This window comes from Mesoplodon mirus (assembly GCF_964341445.2).
Source record: "Mesoplodon mirus genome assembly, chromosome: 7".
In the NCBI taxonomy this organism is placed as follows: domain Eukaryota; kingdom Metazoa; phylum Chordata; class Mammalia; order Artiodactyla; family Ziphiidae; genus Mesoplodon; species Mesoplodon mirus.
The window spans coordinates 60,576,906-60,590,317 of NC_138983.1; the positions used below are offsets into that span (position 1 = coordinate 60,576,906).

At 53.0% G+C, this 13,412-nt stretch overlaps 1 protein-coding gene across 6 annotated transcripts in view; it reads left to right on the forward strand.

Moving 5' to 3' along the window:
* LOC309808678 (synaptotagmin-9) overlaps positions 1-9,520 on the forward strand; it is a 388,309-nt gene extending 378,789 nt beyond the window's left edge. For 4 of the 6 annotated variants that reach the window (XM_082629228.1, XM_082629233.1, XM_082629236.1 and 1 more), the window contains 9 exons: positions 1,066-1,216; positions 1,499-1,610; positions 1,821-1,909; positions 2,221-2,343; positions 3,546-3,671; positions 4,338-4,526; positions 5,508-5,684; positions 7,864-7,929; positions 9,091-9,520. In XM_082629228.1, the coding sequence (XP_082485354.1) occupies positions 1,066-1,216; positions 1,499-1,610; positions 1,821-1,909; positions 2,221-2,343; positions 3,546-3,671; positions 4,338-4,526; positions 5,508-5,684; positions 7,864-7,929; positions 9,091-9,159 (1,102 nt within the window). In that variant the 3' untranslated portion in view covers positions 9,160-9,520. Of the gene's footprint in view, positions 1-1,065; positions 1,217-1,498; positions 1,611-1,820; positions 1,910-2,220; positions 2,344-3,545; positions 3,672-4,337; positions 4,527-5,507; positions 5,685-5,808; positions 6,230-7,863; positions 7,930-9,090 lie in introns of those variants that run through there. The other 2 variants (XM_082629232.1, XM_082629231.1) reach the window with 2 other exon arrangements.
* Positions 9,521-13,412: the final 3,892 nt, after the last annotated feature.

A 13,412-nucleotide genomic window follows, 5' to 3' on the forward strand; every position in this document is an offset into this window, starting at 1 on the left:
ATATAAAGTTGCTTTGTTAACCTCCATGCCCCCCCGCCCCCAAGACTCAACTGGAATTTTGAGTGTACCATTACCTTTACACTTTAAATGAAAAATTGATGTCTTTAAGAACGGATGGCTTTGTAATACCCAGGCTTCCTGTCTAGGAACATGATCTAGCTCTTCATTTATTCATGTCTTTTTTTTATGCTGCTTAGTTGCGTGTCATAGTTACCACCTCCCCCCATCCCCACACATGGTTACACAGGACCCACACATTCCTTATAAAGACAGCTCCTAGATATTTCATAATTTTGGTTGCTGTGAGTGGATTATTTGAACAAAAATGTTAGTATCTGTGCATTGATGGTACATAGAAAATTATTGATTTGTGTATGTCATAAATATTAGGAGTGTATTTTATAACTAGCCACCTTACTGAGCTCTCTTGGATTTTCTAGGCGGGCAATCGTATCATTTGAAAAGAATGGCTTTCTTTTATTTCTACCTTTCTAATAGCTATGTTTTTTATTTTTATTTTGTCTCTTATATTTGCTGCAACTCAGACTAGTGTTACTAATGTGATAAAAAATACTGTCCTTTATTAACTTTAATGTGAATGCCCCTAGTGTTTCATTAGTAAATAAGGCATTAACTGTTGTTGATTGGAGGAAGGTTTTTTTTTTTTTTAATGTTAGATACCCTTTTCCTAGTTTTCTAAGCATTTTCCTGAAAACGATATTAAGCCCTGTGTAAAACATGATTCAGGTGTGGATCTTCATCCAAATGGGCTTTGGCTCGCGTGCATGTGTATGTGGACTGATAGCACATGTGAGCACAGCTTCCTGAGGAGCATATAACTGCCCCAAGCTCCCAGCAGCTGCAGACTTGAGATTCAGACCAGGGGTTATCCCGGGAAACTCTAGAGTCTACCTCCAATGAGTGCATTGTAGTGGGATTTTGTTCAACTGGATCCCATGATGGGGGTTTTTGTTTAAACCTAGTCCCTTTTTGTGAGGCGCTATTATGTTCAGCTGGGGCCCCGGCTCTCCTGGTAACCGGGTCATGCTGTTTCCTGCTTCCCAGTGATGCCAACGCCCCCTTCGCCCAGTGGAGCACAGAGCGTGTGTGTGCATGGCTGGAGGACTTTGGCCTGGCTCAGTACGTGATCTTTGCCAGGCAGTGGGTGACTTCTGGCCACACTTTACTGACAGCTACCCCTCAGGACATGGAAAAGGTAAGGGCTGAGCCCTGGGCTAGGAAGCTCCCATCTCTCCCCAAACCAGTGCATGGGGAAGTGAGGCCCCCCATTCCTCCACTGCCCACCCACGCCCACACACAGGAGAGTGGACAAAGGAGGGCAAGATTCTCTCTGTCACTTCAGGTTGATCCCAGGGCGCTGGGCAGAGGTCCGCTTCCATGCTCCACCCAGGTGGAGTATCTCCACCGAGGCACAGCATCCTCTGAGGGCCAGGCTGCCCGCCGAGATTTCTCATCTGTCTTCATCTTTCACTTTCAGGAGCTGGGAATTAAGCACCCTCTTCATAGGAAAAAGCTGGTTTTAGCAGTGAAAGCCATCAACACCAAGCAGGAGGAGAAGTCTGCACGACTAGACCACATTTGGGTGACACGTAAGGACAGGCATATGTGTATGTTTCTGGCAGCTCCCTGGGAATGTGGACCTCAAAGACAGCTGTGTCCTTGGGACAGGCAGACGGATTACTAAACTTTAGGGGAAATGTAGCTGGAACTCAGAATGATAATTTTCTGCTTTTTTTTTTTTTTTTTTTTGGCATCCACAGTCTCCCATTTTCACAAATTTCACTTCCCTGTTTCTGTAGGTTGGCTTGACGATATTGGCTTACCCCAGTACAAAGACCAGTTTCATGAATCCAGAGTCGACGGGCGAATGCTGCAGTACCTAACTGTGGTGAGGGTCCTTCCTCCAGTGTTTCAGTTGTCCCTGTGAACACCCAACTCAACTCAGGTGTCCCCATGGCGGTATTTAAACTTGATTCCACACCTCCCTCATATCCTTCAGGTCTAAAACAGTGTTGTTTGTCACATAAGAGGTCCCAATTAGCAGAGTACGAACCATTGCGCCAAGGAAAGCTGTTGCGTGTCCACATACATTGCTGACGTGTAGTAGACCACTTGTCTGTGTACGGTCTGGGAAGGAGCCTCGGGGGGTGTTTGTCACTTTGGAAGCTCTGGTTCATCAACAAAACTTTACTTTTCCAGAATGATTTACTTTTCCTAAAAGTCACCAGCCAACTACATCATCTCAGCATCAAATGTGCCATTCACGTGCTGCATGTCAACAAGTTCAACCCTCACTGCCTGCACCGGCGGCCAGCTAATGAGGTGAGGGCAGGACACTGTATCTGTCCAGGTAGCCCTGAGCCGGGACACCTGTAAGATCGGGTGTGAGAAAACCAGAATGACATAGTCATAAAGTGGCTGCATTTTGGACCATGGTGCTGTGGATTCTTCCCTTTACTAGGGCTTCATGGTGTCCCAACACGCCTGTGGCCTGAACTTTGCGTCCCACAGCAGCCACTAGCCTTCCAACTCCTCCCTCCTTTTGGGAGACATATGCTTATGGGCTGGAGAGCAGTAGCAGCAAGTCTTTCAAGGCCATCATAATGATTAAAGGAGATGAGGAAATGGAGCAAAGGAGAGGGAAGGGCAAGACAAAATGGAAAGACGGTGTCAAAGTAGGCAGAGGAACCCATAAGTAACCAGACATTTCAGAATAGATCTCCCTACTCGATGGTAGAAAATTAACTGACCTCCAGCCCCAGGCGCACAGGGAATCCATGATCAGGTTTTGCTAGAGAAGAAATGGTGGAGGTAAACACAGCAACCCAAATCCTGGGGAATTCCCTGATAATGTCCCAGGAACCTCAGAGTTCTGGGTGGGCCCCAAAGCTACAGGATTGTCAGTCACACGCCATCTCCTATGTTCATGGGAGCCAAGACTAACCCTGCTGTAAGAGTAACTCAGCTTTCCAGGGGATTAAAAATTCATCTCTCTACTCTCCATCTCCTCTTTTCTCCCTGTTGCACAAACACGTTTTGAACCTTCTATGTGTTAGGCACACTGCTGGGCATTTTGAAGACCCAGGTGCCACTTGAGGGTACTCAGGTGTATCTTAACGTGTGTTCGCCCAAAACATTTGGCCACACCAGTGAGATCTTGATTCTATAAAACACTCAGCTCGTAACTGATAGTAACTGATAGTCCTCTTTAAAGTTCTGTTGAATCACTGAATGAATAACTCCATGCTTTCATGTGTTAGTTCCAAAGTAACCAGAGTCAGGGAGTAACGGGATTCTGGAATCAGATATCTCAGTGTAGAAGATCATGCAAGTTCAGTGAGAGCTTTATTTCTTGGAAACTGGGAGGGCTCTCAGCCAGCTGGCCTGGAGGCCTGGGTCTGCAGGCGTAAGGACTGTCTTCGGCAAGGCGTTCGGGGCCGGCTTACTCACAGGGACTGGCTCCACAGAGGACCCTGGTGGGACCTGTAGGCCTAACTTCTCCACTCTCCTTCTCTCTCTTACAGAGTAACCTTTCTCCTTCAGAAGTTGTGCAGTGGTCCAACCACAGGGTGATGGAATGGTTGCGGTCCGTGGACCTGGCGGAATATGCACCCAACCTTCGTGGGAGCGGCGTCCACGGAGGTCTCATTGTGAGTGGCTCCTTGGACTGGTCCACCTGCCTCAGTGACACCTGGGGTATTCAGAAACTGATGTCTTAAGGGCTAGACAGGCATCCCAGTAAGAAATGTTGATACTTCATCTGAACCCCTTGCATAAACTGAAGTCTCAAAGTAGAATTTGATAATTTGTGGCTGAGAATTAATAGATTTCATGCAAACAAGATGGCTTCTGGAAAGACTTCCTGAGCCACAGACCCAGAGTAGTACAGGAAAAAGAGGCTGCATGAGAACTGCCTGTTAACCAGGCAGCTCCAGCTGCTGCTGGAGGAACACAGGACTTGGGAGGGAGGGGGAGGCCACCAAAATGTACCTTTCTGCTTGTCATGATACGATCTGCATCAGCACTCATCTGTCAAGTGGCAAAGCCAGCAGGGAAAGGAGGAAGGGGTGGCTCAGATGTCCTCCAGAGTAGACCCTGGGAGACAGCCTTATCTAAGAGGGCACAGCTCTCTGCTGGTCGGTCACAGAGCCAGGCCCTGTGCCAGGGAGACAGAGGGGAGGGGGACACAGGACAAGTGGATGAGCCTCAGCCCCTGCCCTGGGGCCACCCGGGCTCCTGGGGGCCTGTTTCTCAGTGTCATCACCTAGAGCCACTGGTGGTCGCCATTGGGTGGCTTGTCTGTGGTTTCTTCTCAGATCCTGGAGCCACGCTTCACTGGGGACACGCTGGCCATGCTTCTCAATATCCCACCACAAAAGACACTCCTCAGGCGCCACCTGACCACCAAATTCAATGCCTTGATTGGCCCTGAGGCTGAGCAGGAGAAGCGAGAGAAAATGACTTCACCTGCTTACATGCCACTGACCACCACAGCCAAAGTCCGGGTGAGTTGCCAGGCCCTTTCTGGGGTGGCCACAGGGGCCTGCCTTCTGGCCCTTGAGTTGTGTAGCAGCTGACTCAGTGCCTGGAGCCAAACCCAAGTGGGCTGCCTGGACAAGGAGGCTCTCTAGGCTTCTGCCTTGGTTTCTACCTTCGGTTTGATTTTGTTACTTTTGTTAGCCCAGTTTGCGGCCACTCTTGAGTCCAAGGGTGTGTCGGTTTCTTTACACAGAAATGACATACAGGCAGCATCGGGTCCTCTCTCCCAATGCTGCCTTGACTCGCTGTGCAAAGCAGACAAGTTCCCAAATGTGGGTTCCCTTTGGTCAGACCCATCTGCATTCCACATGCCATGTGGAGTCCTGGTCTAAGCTGTCTTGCCAACATAAGGAGTGTCCCTGTGGGTAGCCAGCCGTGGTCACCTTGTGCTATGGAGGTGGCCAGCACACAGCCATCCAGAGGTCCTGAGGTCATCCAAGCACCAGCGCCGCTCACTGAGGCTCTGAATCCCACAAAGCCCATTCCACCTGCCTGAGCTGTCCTGCCAACTCAGGACAAAGCTGGAGCAGGGAGGAAGGGCCACCTAGGGCTGTCCATGTGGCTTCCCAAGGTGCTGTGAACAGAAGGCAGGGAGTGCTCCACGTGTGATACCAAGTCCTCTGAGCTCAGCCTCTGTACAGACTGTGGCAGCCTCTGGGAATCCCCAGTTCCCCCGGGCAATGTGAACATCACTCGTAGGACAGCAGGGCAAGAGTTTCAGGCACGGCGTCTTGGAGGAGCAGCTCTACTTGCTCACGATGATTTACCTGTTGGCTTTTCCCCACAAGGGCAATTGCTTACAGGAGCTCTATTTTGTTAAGAGTTTTTCTAGAAGCAGTTTGCCTTATTCCTTTCCTCGTCAGCCTGTTCTAAAATGTATTGTCAGTAGTAGCTGCACACTAGCTTGATAGTCTCTTTCTCATAGTCTTGTATCTGCTGTGTTTTAGCCAAGGAAACTGGGATTCTCACATTTTGGAAACATAAGAAAAAAGAAGTTCGATGAATCGACAGACTACATTTGCCCAGTGGAGCCCAGCAACAGTGTCGGTGACAGTCACAGGGTCTGTATTGGCTACCAGGGCCTCAGCCCCCTCGATGCCCCTGAACTGGATGGGCTGGACCAGGTGGGACAGATTAGCTGATGCCTTTGTCACCTGTACTGTCTGTGTGTCCTGAGAGCTCACAGTAACTCCGTGTGTGTCACCATGTAACTGCAACTCACCCCCTCTGTATGTGCATGACTTGCAGAAAACATTCCAGCCATTGTGTACCCGTGGGCCAGTCTTTCTCCAAATCCTGAGGGTGGCCAGGTATGGAGCTGCATCTTTGCTAAGGGGCCAGCCTTGGGGACTCAGGAAGAAAGACATAAAGATGCTTGTACGTTTTCAGTAAGTCTGAATGTCCACCTTCAGCACCAGTGGCAACACCTGAGATTGGACACAGGTCCAGAGACCACGGACAATCCCGAGAGGCTCAGCTCTCAGGCCCCTCAGCTGTGCCCCCGTTGAGGGCATTCCCAAGTGCCTTAGGCCTGTGACCACAGTTCTGGCTGAGGCTGAAGGGACAGCAGCAGGAACTTCTGCCCCAGTGACAGTGGAACTGTTGTGCCTTCCTTCAGAGGCGGCCACTTCTTTCTGGTAATAAACCCTATATTTATGTAGAAAACAAACTGCACAGCATATTTTTAATCTTGTCAAGGGAAGTGAGTTGGGCGCATCTAGAGATGGAGTGCTGCTCATCGTGCAGTTCGAGAGCCAACGCTGCTGAGCTGGCTCAGGATTTGTGGGTGTCCTGGGTGAGGGGGCTGGAGCAAGGAGGGACCCCCCATCCTTTGGAGTCTGTGGTGTCGCTTCAGGCTCCACTGCCCAGTGTGAAGCTCAGAGGCACTTTGTGGCTCACATCCTGGCTGGAGGTCACGTCTGTCGTGCAGACCCCGAAGTTGGTTTCCATTCCAGCGGGATGGGCCACCTAGTGAAGGGGGTGTGGGGAGACCAGGCGGCCTTGCTGGAAAGGCCCTCTGTTCTTTCATGTGTTGTGCCGCTCCGCTGTGACTGACCATGTGTGCTGGGCCTGTAACCCCGTGGGGGCTGGTCTGTGTTGGCGGAGCTGGCACAGACCTGTCCTCCTGATTTAGAGGCTGACTAACTGATAATGGGTCTTCCAGACAGGCCTGGCCAAGGACAGAGGGAGGGACACGCCTGCCGGTCTGGGCTCCTGCTCATGAGATCCCAGTTAGTCCCAGTGCAGCTCTTGGCTCTACTGGGTCCCCGGGCCTCGTCTGCAGAAGCACAACGGCAGCAGCATAGCTGTCTGGCGGACGGGGCAGGGCCTCATGACCCCAATCTGAACACTCTGATTCTGTCCCAGATGGAGGCGATGTGAAGATTTGCTTCTTAAACTACCATCAGTCTCAGGCCATGGCCTCCCGGCCTCCCCTGAAGTCCAGCCAGCAAGAGATAAGGGCACAGGCTTGCCAGCTGGCATGGCTGCTGTTTGATCCCAGGGCCGGGACCACTGAATGACAGGTGCTCCCCGGGGCTGATACCTGGGCACTGCAGTTTAGGGCCACAGTCAGGGCGGGCTTTGTCCCTTGTTTCTTATCGTGTCCTGGTGGGAGAATCTCTGCATGTGCCTGCTTTCAAACCCTGCGTGGAATTGTTATGTCACTAGTTCTCTGTGCAGCCTCAAGCAAGGCCTGTATCACTTTGTGGGCCTCAGTTTTCCCACCTATAAAATGATGGATTATACTCGATGCCCTCGAAGGGCAAATCTACAATGTCCAAGTAGGTTTGGGGAAGAAGGAGCAGGCCAGCATTTGCCTGAGAAGGAGAGGAGGGAGGCTCCTAGGAGTGAGGACGCCCTGGCAGCTCCTTGAGGATGCCTAGCTATGCCTATACTGGGGCATCAGTGTCGGGCCCCGCTGGTGCCAGAAATTTTCAGTGTGTTCAGCATCCTGAAGGCCTTCATCCCTGCCACTGTTCCTGGAAATAGCTGGAGCACTGAACCTGTACTAAAGGGCTGCTCTGACAGGGCCCGTCTGTGTCCTATTCCTGTGTCCCCTTAGTGCTGGTGCCGGGGTGGGGACAAAGAAGAGTGTGTGTGTGATGGTGTGGGACACTGGAGGCTCTGCCTTTCCCCAGGGACAGAAGCAGCATATGCTCCACCGGTCACTCCTCAGGGCCTGGCTCACTCCTTGCCTGCTCGCCTGCGGGGCATGCCTGAGCAGGATAGGACTTGCATGCCACCTCTGCGAATCACGAGCTCAGTCCACATGTGCTGACCAGGCTGCTGCCCATTTTACAGATGGCACCTTCGGAAGGCACCCTGACGCAGATAGGGCTCCTCTCCCAAGACATTCACCGCCTCACGGTAGGACTCTGACCCTCTCTCCACAGTAGGACAGGTGCTGGGGAGGCCCCGGGCGTTTGGGGTGGTGCTGGGGCAGCCCCCATGCCTACTCCAGAGCCTGTGGCATCAGGGCCTCTGCTGGCGGACAGCAGATGGAGCTGGGGCTGGAGCCTGAACCAGCTGACACGGAAAGCAGCCCAGAGGCCTTCTCTGCTGGCCTGCTGCCAGCCTTGAGCTGAAACCAGCTAAGGTGTGCTAGGTCTCAGGCCCTCTTCCCAGGCCCAGGGCTGGTGAGGAAACCAAGATGCTCAGCAGCTCTGGGTCACCTGCCTCGTCAACCCAAAGCCCAGGCCTCGCCCCTGGCTTGGTGGCCACTGCTCTGCCCTCTCCATCCAGGAGACGCATATTACCTATCGCGCCTCTGGCTTCATGGACCCCACAGGCACGTGAGCACATCCTGGCATGTCCACTGGGGACAAGCCATACCATATGAAGCAGCTTGGACCAGGGGAGAGGAGGCACTCTGGAGGGAGGCTGACCTGGTCCCTGTCTGGGACCTCGGGCAAGTCACTCGCTCTCCGAGCCCTGGCTTCCCTATCTGTCAAGCAGGGCTAATATCCTCCTTGCAAGGCTGCTAGGCAGCCCGGAGCTGGCAGTAAAAGGCCAGTCACAAAAAAGATTTACATTGTTGAGGCCCTGTGCCTTCCAGGGCCTCACAGCTCCTAGACAGCCCCAGCACTGAGCCCACTGGCCACAGCGTCCAGCCCGTTGAGGCCTTTGCTGATTTACTGAGGCAGGTTAGGAAGGCTGGATCCAAAGGCAAGACGGTCAAGGAGGGGGCGGGGGGGGGGCGGGTCTCCCCGAATCCAAACAAGATCACTGTTTTCAACTTGTTTTTTTCTTGGCTCACACACTGAAATGAATTCACCCAGCCTTACCCTTATCACTTCTATAGGCCTTTGGTGGCCTTGAAATAGCAACTTTACTTCTAAAGGTAGGAGCAATTTATTGTTGATGGTGTTGTCTATTCTGACCCAACACGTGGGGTGCCTGGGACACCAGGAACTTACAGGGCGCTGGAGTCAGGGCCACACCCAGTGCCCCACTGCTTCCCACACAGTGGCCGCAGGGCAGCCTTGACCAAAACGCTGTTGAACAGTGCCTTCGGCCGTGTCCTTTCAGACTATGCTCAGCCAGGACCAGCTGCTGACCGACTCCCGCCTGGCCGCTCCCAACTCTGAGGACTGGTGATGACTGTCTTAGCGCTGGCAGCCCGGAGAGGCACGTGTGACGGCCTGAGTCTGCTTCGATGGGGAGCTGGCCCATGGCCACCCGTGGAGCCCAGGCTGGGCTACAGGGCATCTCCAACATGGGTGCTGACGGGACAAAGCGGGGCTGTGGAACAGATGTCCAGGAGGTGGCCCACATGTTTTCAACTGTGCTGTGCTCTTCGTCACAGCTTTTGTACCTTTTGTACTTTTATACGTGGACTGTAGACCACTTTTGTGGGGAGGGCGATGAGATGCCAGCACAGACTCAATGACTCACGCCATCCCTGGTGACAGCTAGGGGTTCTTACACCCAAGGGGAGGGGCTGTGAGTCATAAAAGCTTTGCTGGAAAAATAATTCTGAATGTTCTGAGCAGGGCGAAGTGGTAGGAAGCCCCCTCCTGGGCTGCTTCCATACAGAAACGCGTATTGTATTTTCTTTCCCAGGAATCTGGCTGGAGTGAGAGCAGGGAAGGAGTAACGGACTCCCTTCCCGCTGTCCTCAAGCCACCCTTGTCTGCAGTGGTGTCTCAGGGCTGCTGGGCCTCCCAGCATCTGAGCAGAGGCGTCTTCGAAGCCTTTCCCTTCTCAGCCTCAGAGGCAACAGTCTGATCAAACAGCAGCCCCCTCTCCCCGCCCCCCGAGGAAGGCCCTCAGGCACCCAAGTCAACATTTCCACCGCAACACATCTCAGGTATGCCCTACCTCAGGGAAAGGTACCTGCACACGTACCGGCCACACAATTCCCTCCCAACCAGCCTTCCCCCTTAGCGATGGCCCTTCTTCCTCCCTGTGGCGGCTCTAGCTCTGGCCTCATCTCTCGTCTAATTTCCATGGTGGGTCTCCTACCTGGTCCCTCACCCTTCCTTTCCAGTTAGCCCCCTCCAGGTGTTCTCCACCCCATCCCCAGAGGGACCTTCCCAAAGCACTGTTTCATCCTGTTACCTGCTAAGAACTCAGTTCCACAACTACCACAGATTAGCGTTCAAAAGCCCGAGCTGAATCTTCAGCCTTCCATGCTCTAGCCTGTGCTCCTGCCTTTCCCTCCCCGTGGAATGTATTTTTCTCCTAGTCCCTGTCACAAAGCTGAATCCTGCCTGCTGAGGTCCAGAACAGCCCCAGCCTCTTTCAGAAAGCCTTCACTGGTGTTTGTTAGGGTTGGAGGTCTCTCTCTGTCCCACGGTGCTGACCTTGAGCCCGAGCACTTCCTGGCTCACCTTGAAGTAATGTGTCATCTTTCTCCCCTTCCACACCTATCCTCAACACAAACTCACTGAGCACCTGCTATGGATGGGTTCCCATACAGACAGAAGTAAGACCCAATCCTAGCCCTCTGATGGCCCAGGAGATCCATGATGCTAAGTTCTCCATCCACTCATTCCCTCATATGTGCAGGCTGAGTACCTTCCATTCTGGGCTAAGGAACACTGGGACTACAGGCATGAATGTCAAGGTCCTTGCCTGAGGGTGGGGATGGTCCACTGTGGGAGTACAGATCTGTTTCAGACAAGAGTGTGCTGAACGATACAGATGCTCTAATAGAGGTGTCTACAGCCCCAAAGAGCAAATTGCCATTTTTAATGAAGGGCTGGGGACAAGGACTGAAAAGCCTCCAAGGAGAGGTGCTACTTGAATTTTGAAAGATGAATCAGGTTCCTCAAGTATGCCAGTGGGGAAAGGCACTCCAGGCAGAGGGACCTGAAACAACCCAGCACATCCAAGGAAGTACCCGAAGCCAGGATGATGAGAGCAGAATTTCTTGACCTCTGCATTGCTGTCATTTGGGGTTGGGTAAGTCATTGTGCTGGGGGCTGTCCTGTGTGCTCTTGGATGTTTAGCAGCATCCTTGGCCTCTCCCTCTAGATGCCAATAGGACCCCTCTAGTTGGGACAACCAAAAATGTCTCCCAACAAAATCACCTCTAGCTGAGAACCAGTGGGCCAGAGAATGGGGTCAGAGGGGGAGGCCCAAGGAAGGAAGAATCTGGTGAGGGCAGCTGGAGCCAGATTGAGAAAGGCTTTGTAAGCCAGGCTCCTGAAATGTATCCTGGAGACACAGGGTGTCCGGACACGGACTAGTGAAAGCAGTGAGAGGTTTAAAGCAGGGGACAAGCATGGTTGTGATTGGTGTTTAAGAAAAACGAGGGTAGGACCTTCGATGTGCAGTGCCCAGCATTGTATCTTTCTCTGAGTAGGGAACTCACTAAGAATGAGCTCAACAGGTGGCAGACAAAGGCTAAGCTGATGCCGCCTCCCCCCGTCCCCACTGGCCATCTGAGAGATGTCCTGTGTTAGGCCACCCCATGGGCACTACACAGCTGCACTTCACAGAATGCTCTCAAGCCGTGTTCCTCTCTCTCTCCTGTATCCCTTTGCCCCACCCTCCAACGCACATACACGTGTGTAAGAAACCCTGTGACACCAAGTTCAAGCAGTGCTGCTACGCTGCCAGTTTTTGCAAAAAGCAAACAACTTGGAGTTAAACTCAGGTTTGAAGCCCAGCCCTGCCACCTAATGGCTGAATGACCTGGGGACAATAATTTCATCTCTAAGCCTCAGTTTCCACATCTGTAACTTGGAGAACAAAATCCCCACAGAATTTCTGGTTCATTATCAGAATTATATAAAATCAAGAGCAGCGGGGGGAGAGCAGCCAAGATGGCAGAGTAAAAAGACCCAGAGCTCACCTCCTCTTGGGAGCACACCAAAATCACAACTATCTGCAGAAAAACCATCAATGAAAAAGACTGGAACCTATCAGAAAGGATCTTCTACAGCTAAAGACATAAAGAAGGAACCACAACAAAACAGGAAGGGTGGGCTTGCAACATAATCAACTCCCATTTACACGCCCCCACCCCTGCTGGGGTGGGCAACCTGCAAACTGGAGAATAATTATATTACAGAGATTCTCCCACAGGAGCAAGAGCTCTGAGCCCATCAGGCTACCAAGCCCAGGAGTCCAGCACTGGCAAGATGAGCCCCACCAGAGCAATTGTTTTTGAAGGCCAGTGGGGCTTAATTGCAGGAGCCCCATAGGACCGGGGGGAAACAGAGACTCCACTCAAAGGGCACACGCCGGGCTTCCCTGGTGGTGCAGTGGTTGGGAGTCCGCCTGCCGGTGCAGGGGAAACGGGTTCGTGCCCCGGTCTGGGAGGATCCCACATGCCGCGGAGCGGCTGGGCCCGTGAGCCATGGCCGCTGGGTCTGCGCGTCCGGAGCCTTGCTCCGCAACGGGAGAGGCCACAACAGTGAGAGGCCCACATACCGCAAAAAAAAAAAAAAAAAGGGCACACGCCAAATCTCACATGCACAGGGACACACAGCAAAAGTAATTTGATAAGAGCTTGGGCCAGACCTACCTGCTGGTCTAGAAGGGTCTCCTAGGGGGTGGGGGTGGTTCACCCTGGGGACAGAGACACTGGTGGCAGCCATACTAGGGAGCATTCAGGAGAGTGAACATGGTTGATGTTAGCAGCTGACATCTTGGCTCATTAGCTCCAAGACAGGCCCTGCCCAACAGCCTACTGGTGACAATGCCTGGGATGCCTCAGGCCAAACTAGGTCGGGAAACAGCCTCACCCATCAGCAGATAGGCTGCCTACAGACTAAAGAGCCCACAGCTGCCTCTGGGCTCACTACTGCTAGACACAGTCCTGCCCAGGGCCAAGACACAGCTCCACTCACCAGTGGACAGGCACTGGCCCCTCCTACCAGGAAGCCTGCACAAACCTCTAGACCAGCCTCAACCACCAGGCAGCAGACACCTGAAGCAAGAAAACTGGTTCCCCAACACAGGCCAGACCCTACCCTGGGACCAGCTGGGCCCTGGCCCTGCCCACTAGCAGACCAATGCAACCTTCAGGACACACAGGACCCCTGTGTCAGGAACTGGTGCCCCTTCCACAAGTGAGCTCTGGGGTCCCTGGGTGCTGCAGCTAGACCCCAGGAAACAGCTCTGCCTGCCAGTATCTGGCACTAACCCCAGGATCTGGCTTCACCTGCCAGTGGGTGGGCAGCAGCCCCAGAGTCTTTGGGACTCTGACTCCACCCACCAGTGAGCCAGCACTAGCCCCAGAGGCCCCGAGCGTTTCACAACCAACCAGACTAGGGCTCAACCAAGCCTCCCAGACTGCCTAGATGGTCAGTCTGCCACAACAGAAGGACCCATACAGCTCTCTTAGGGGGAACCCTAGAGCATATGGCTTGGGTGACAAGAGGGATGTGCACTGCTGG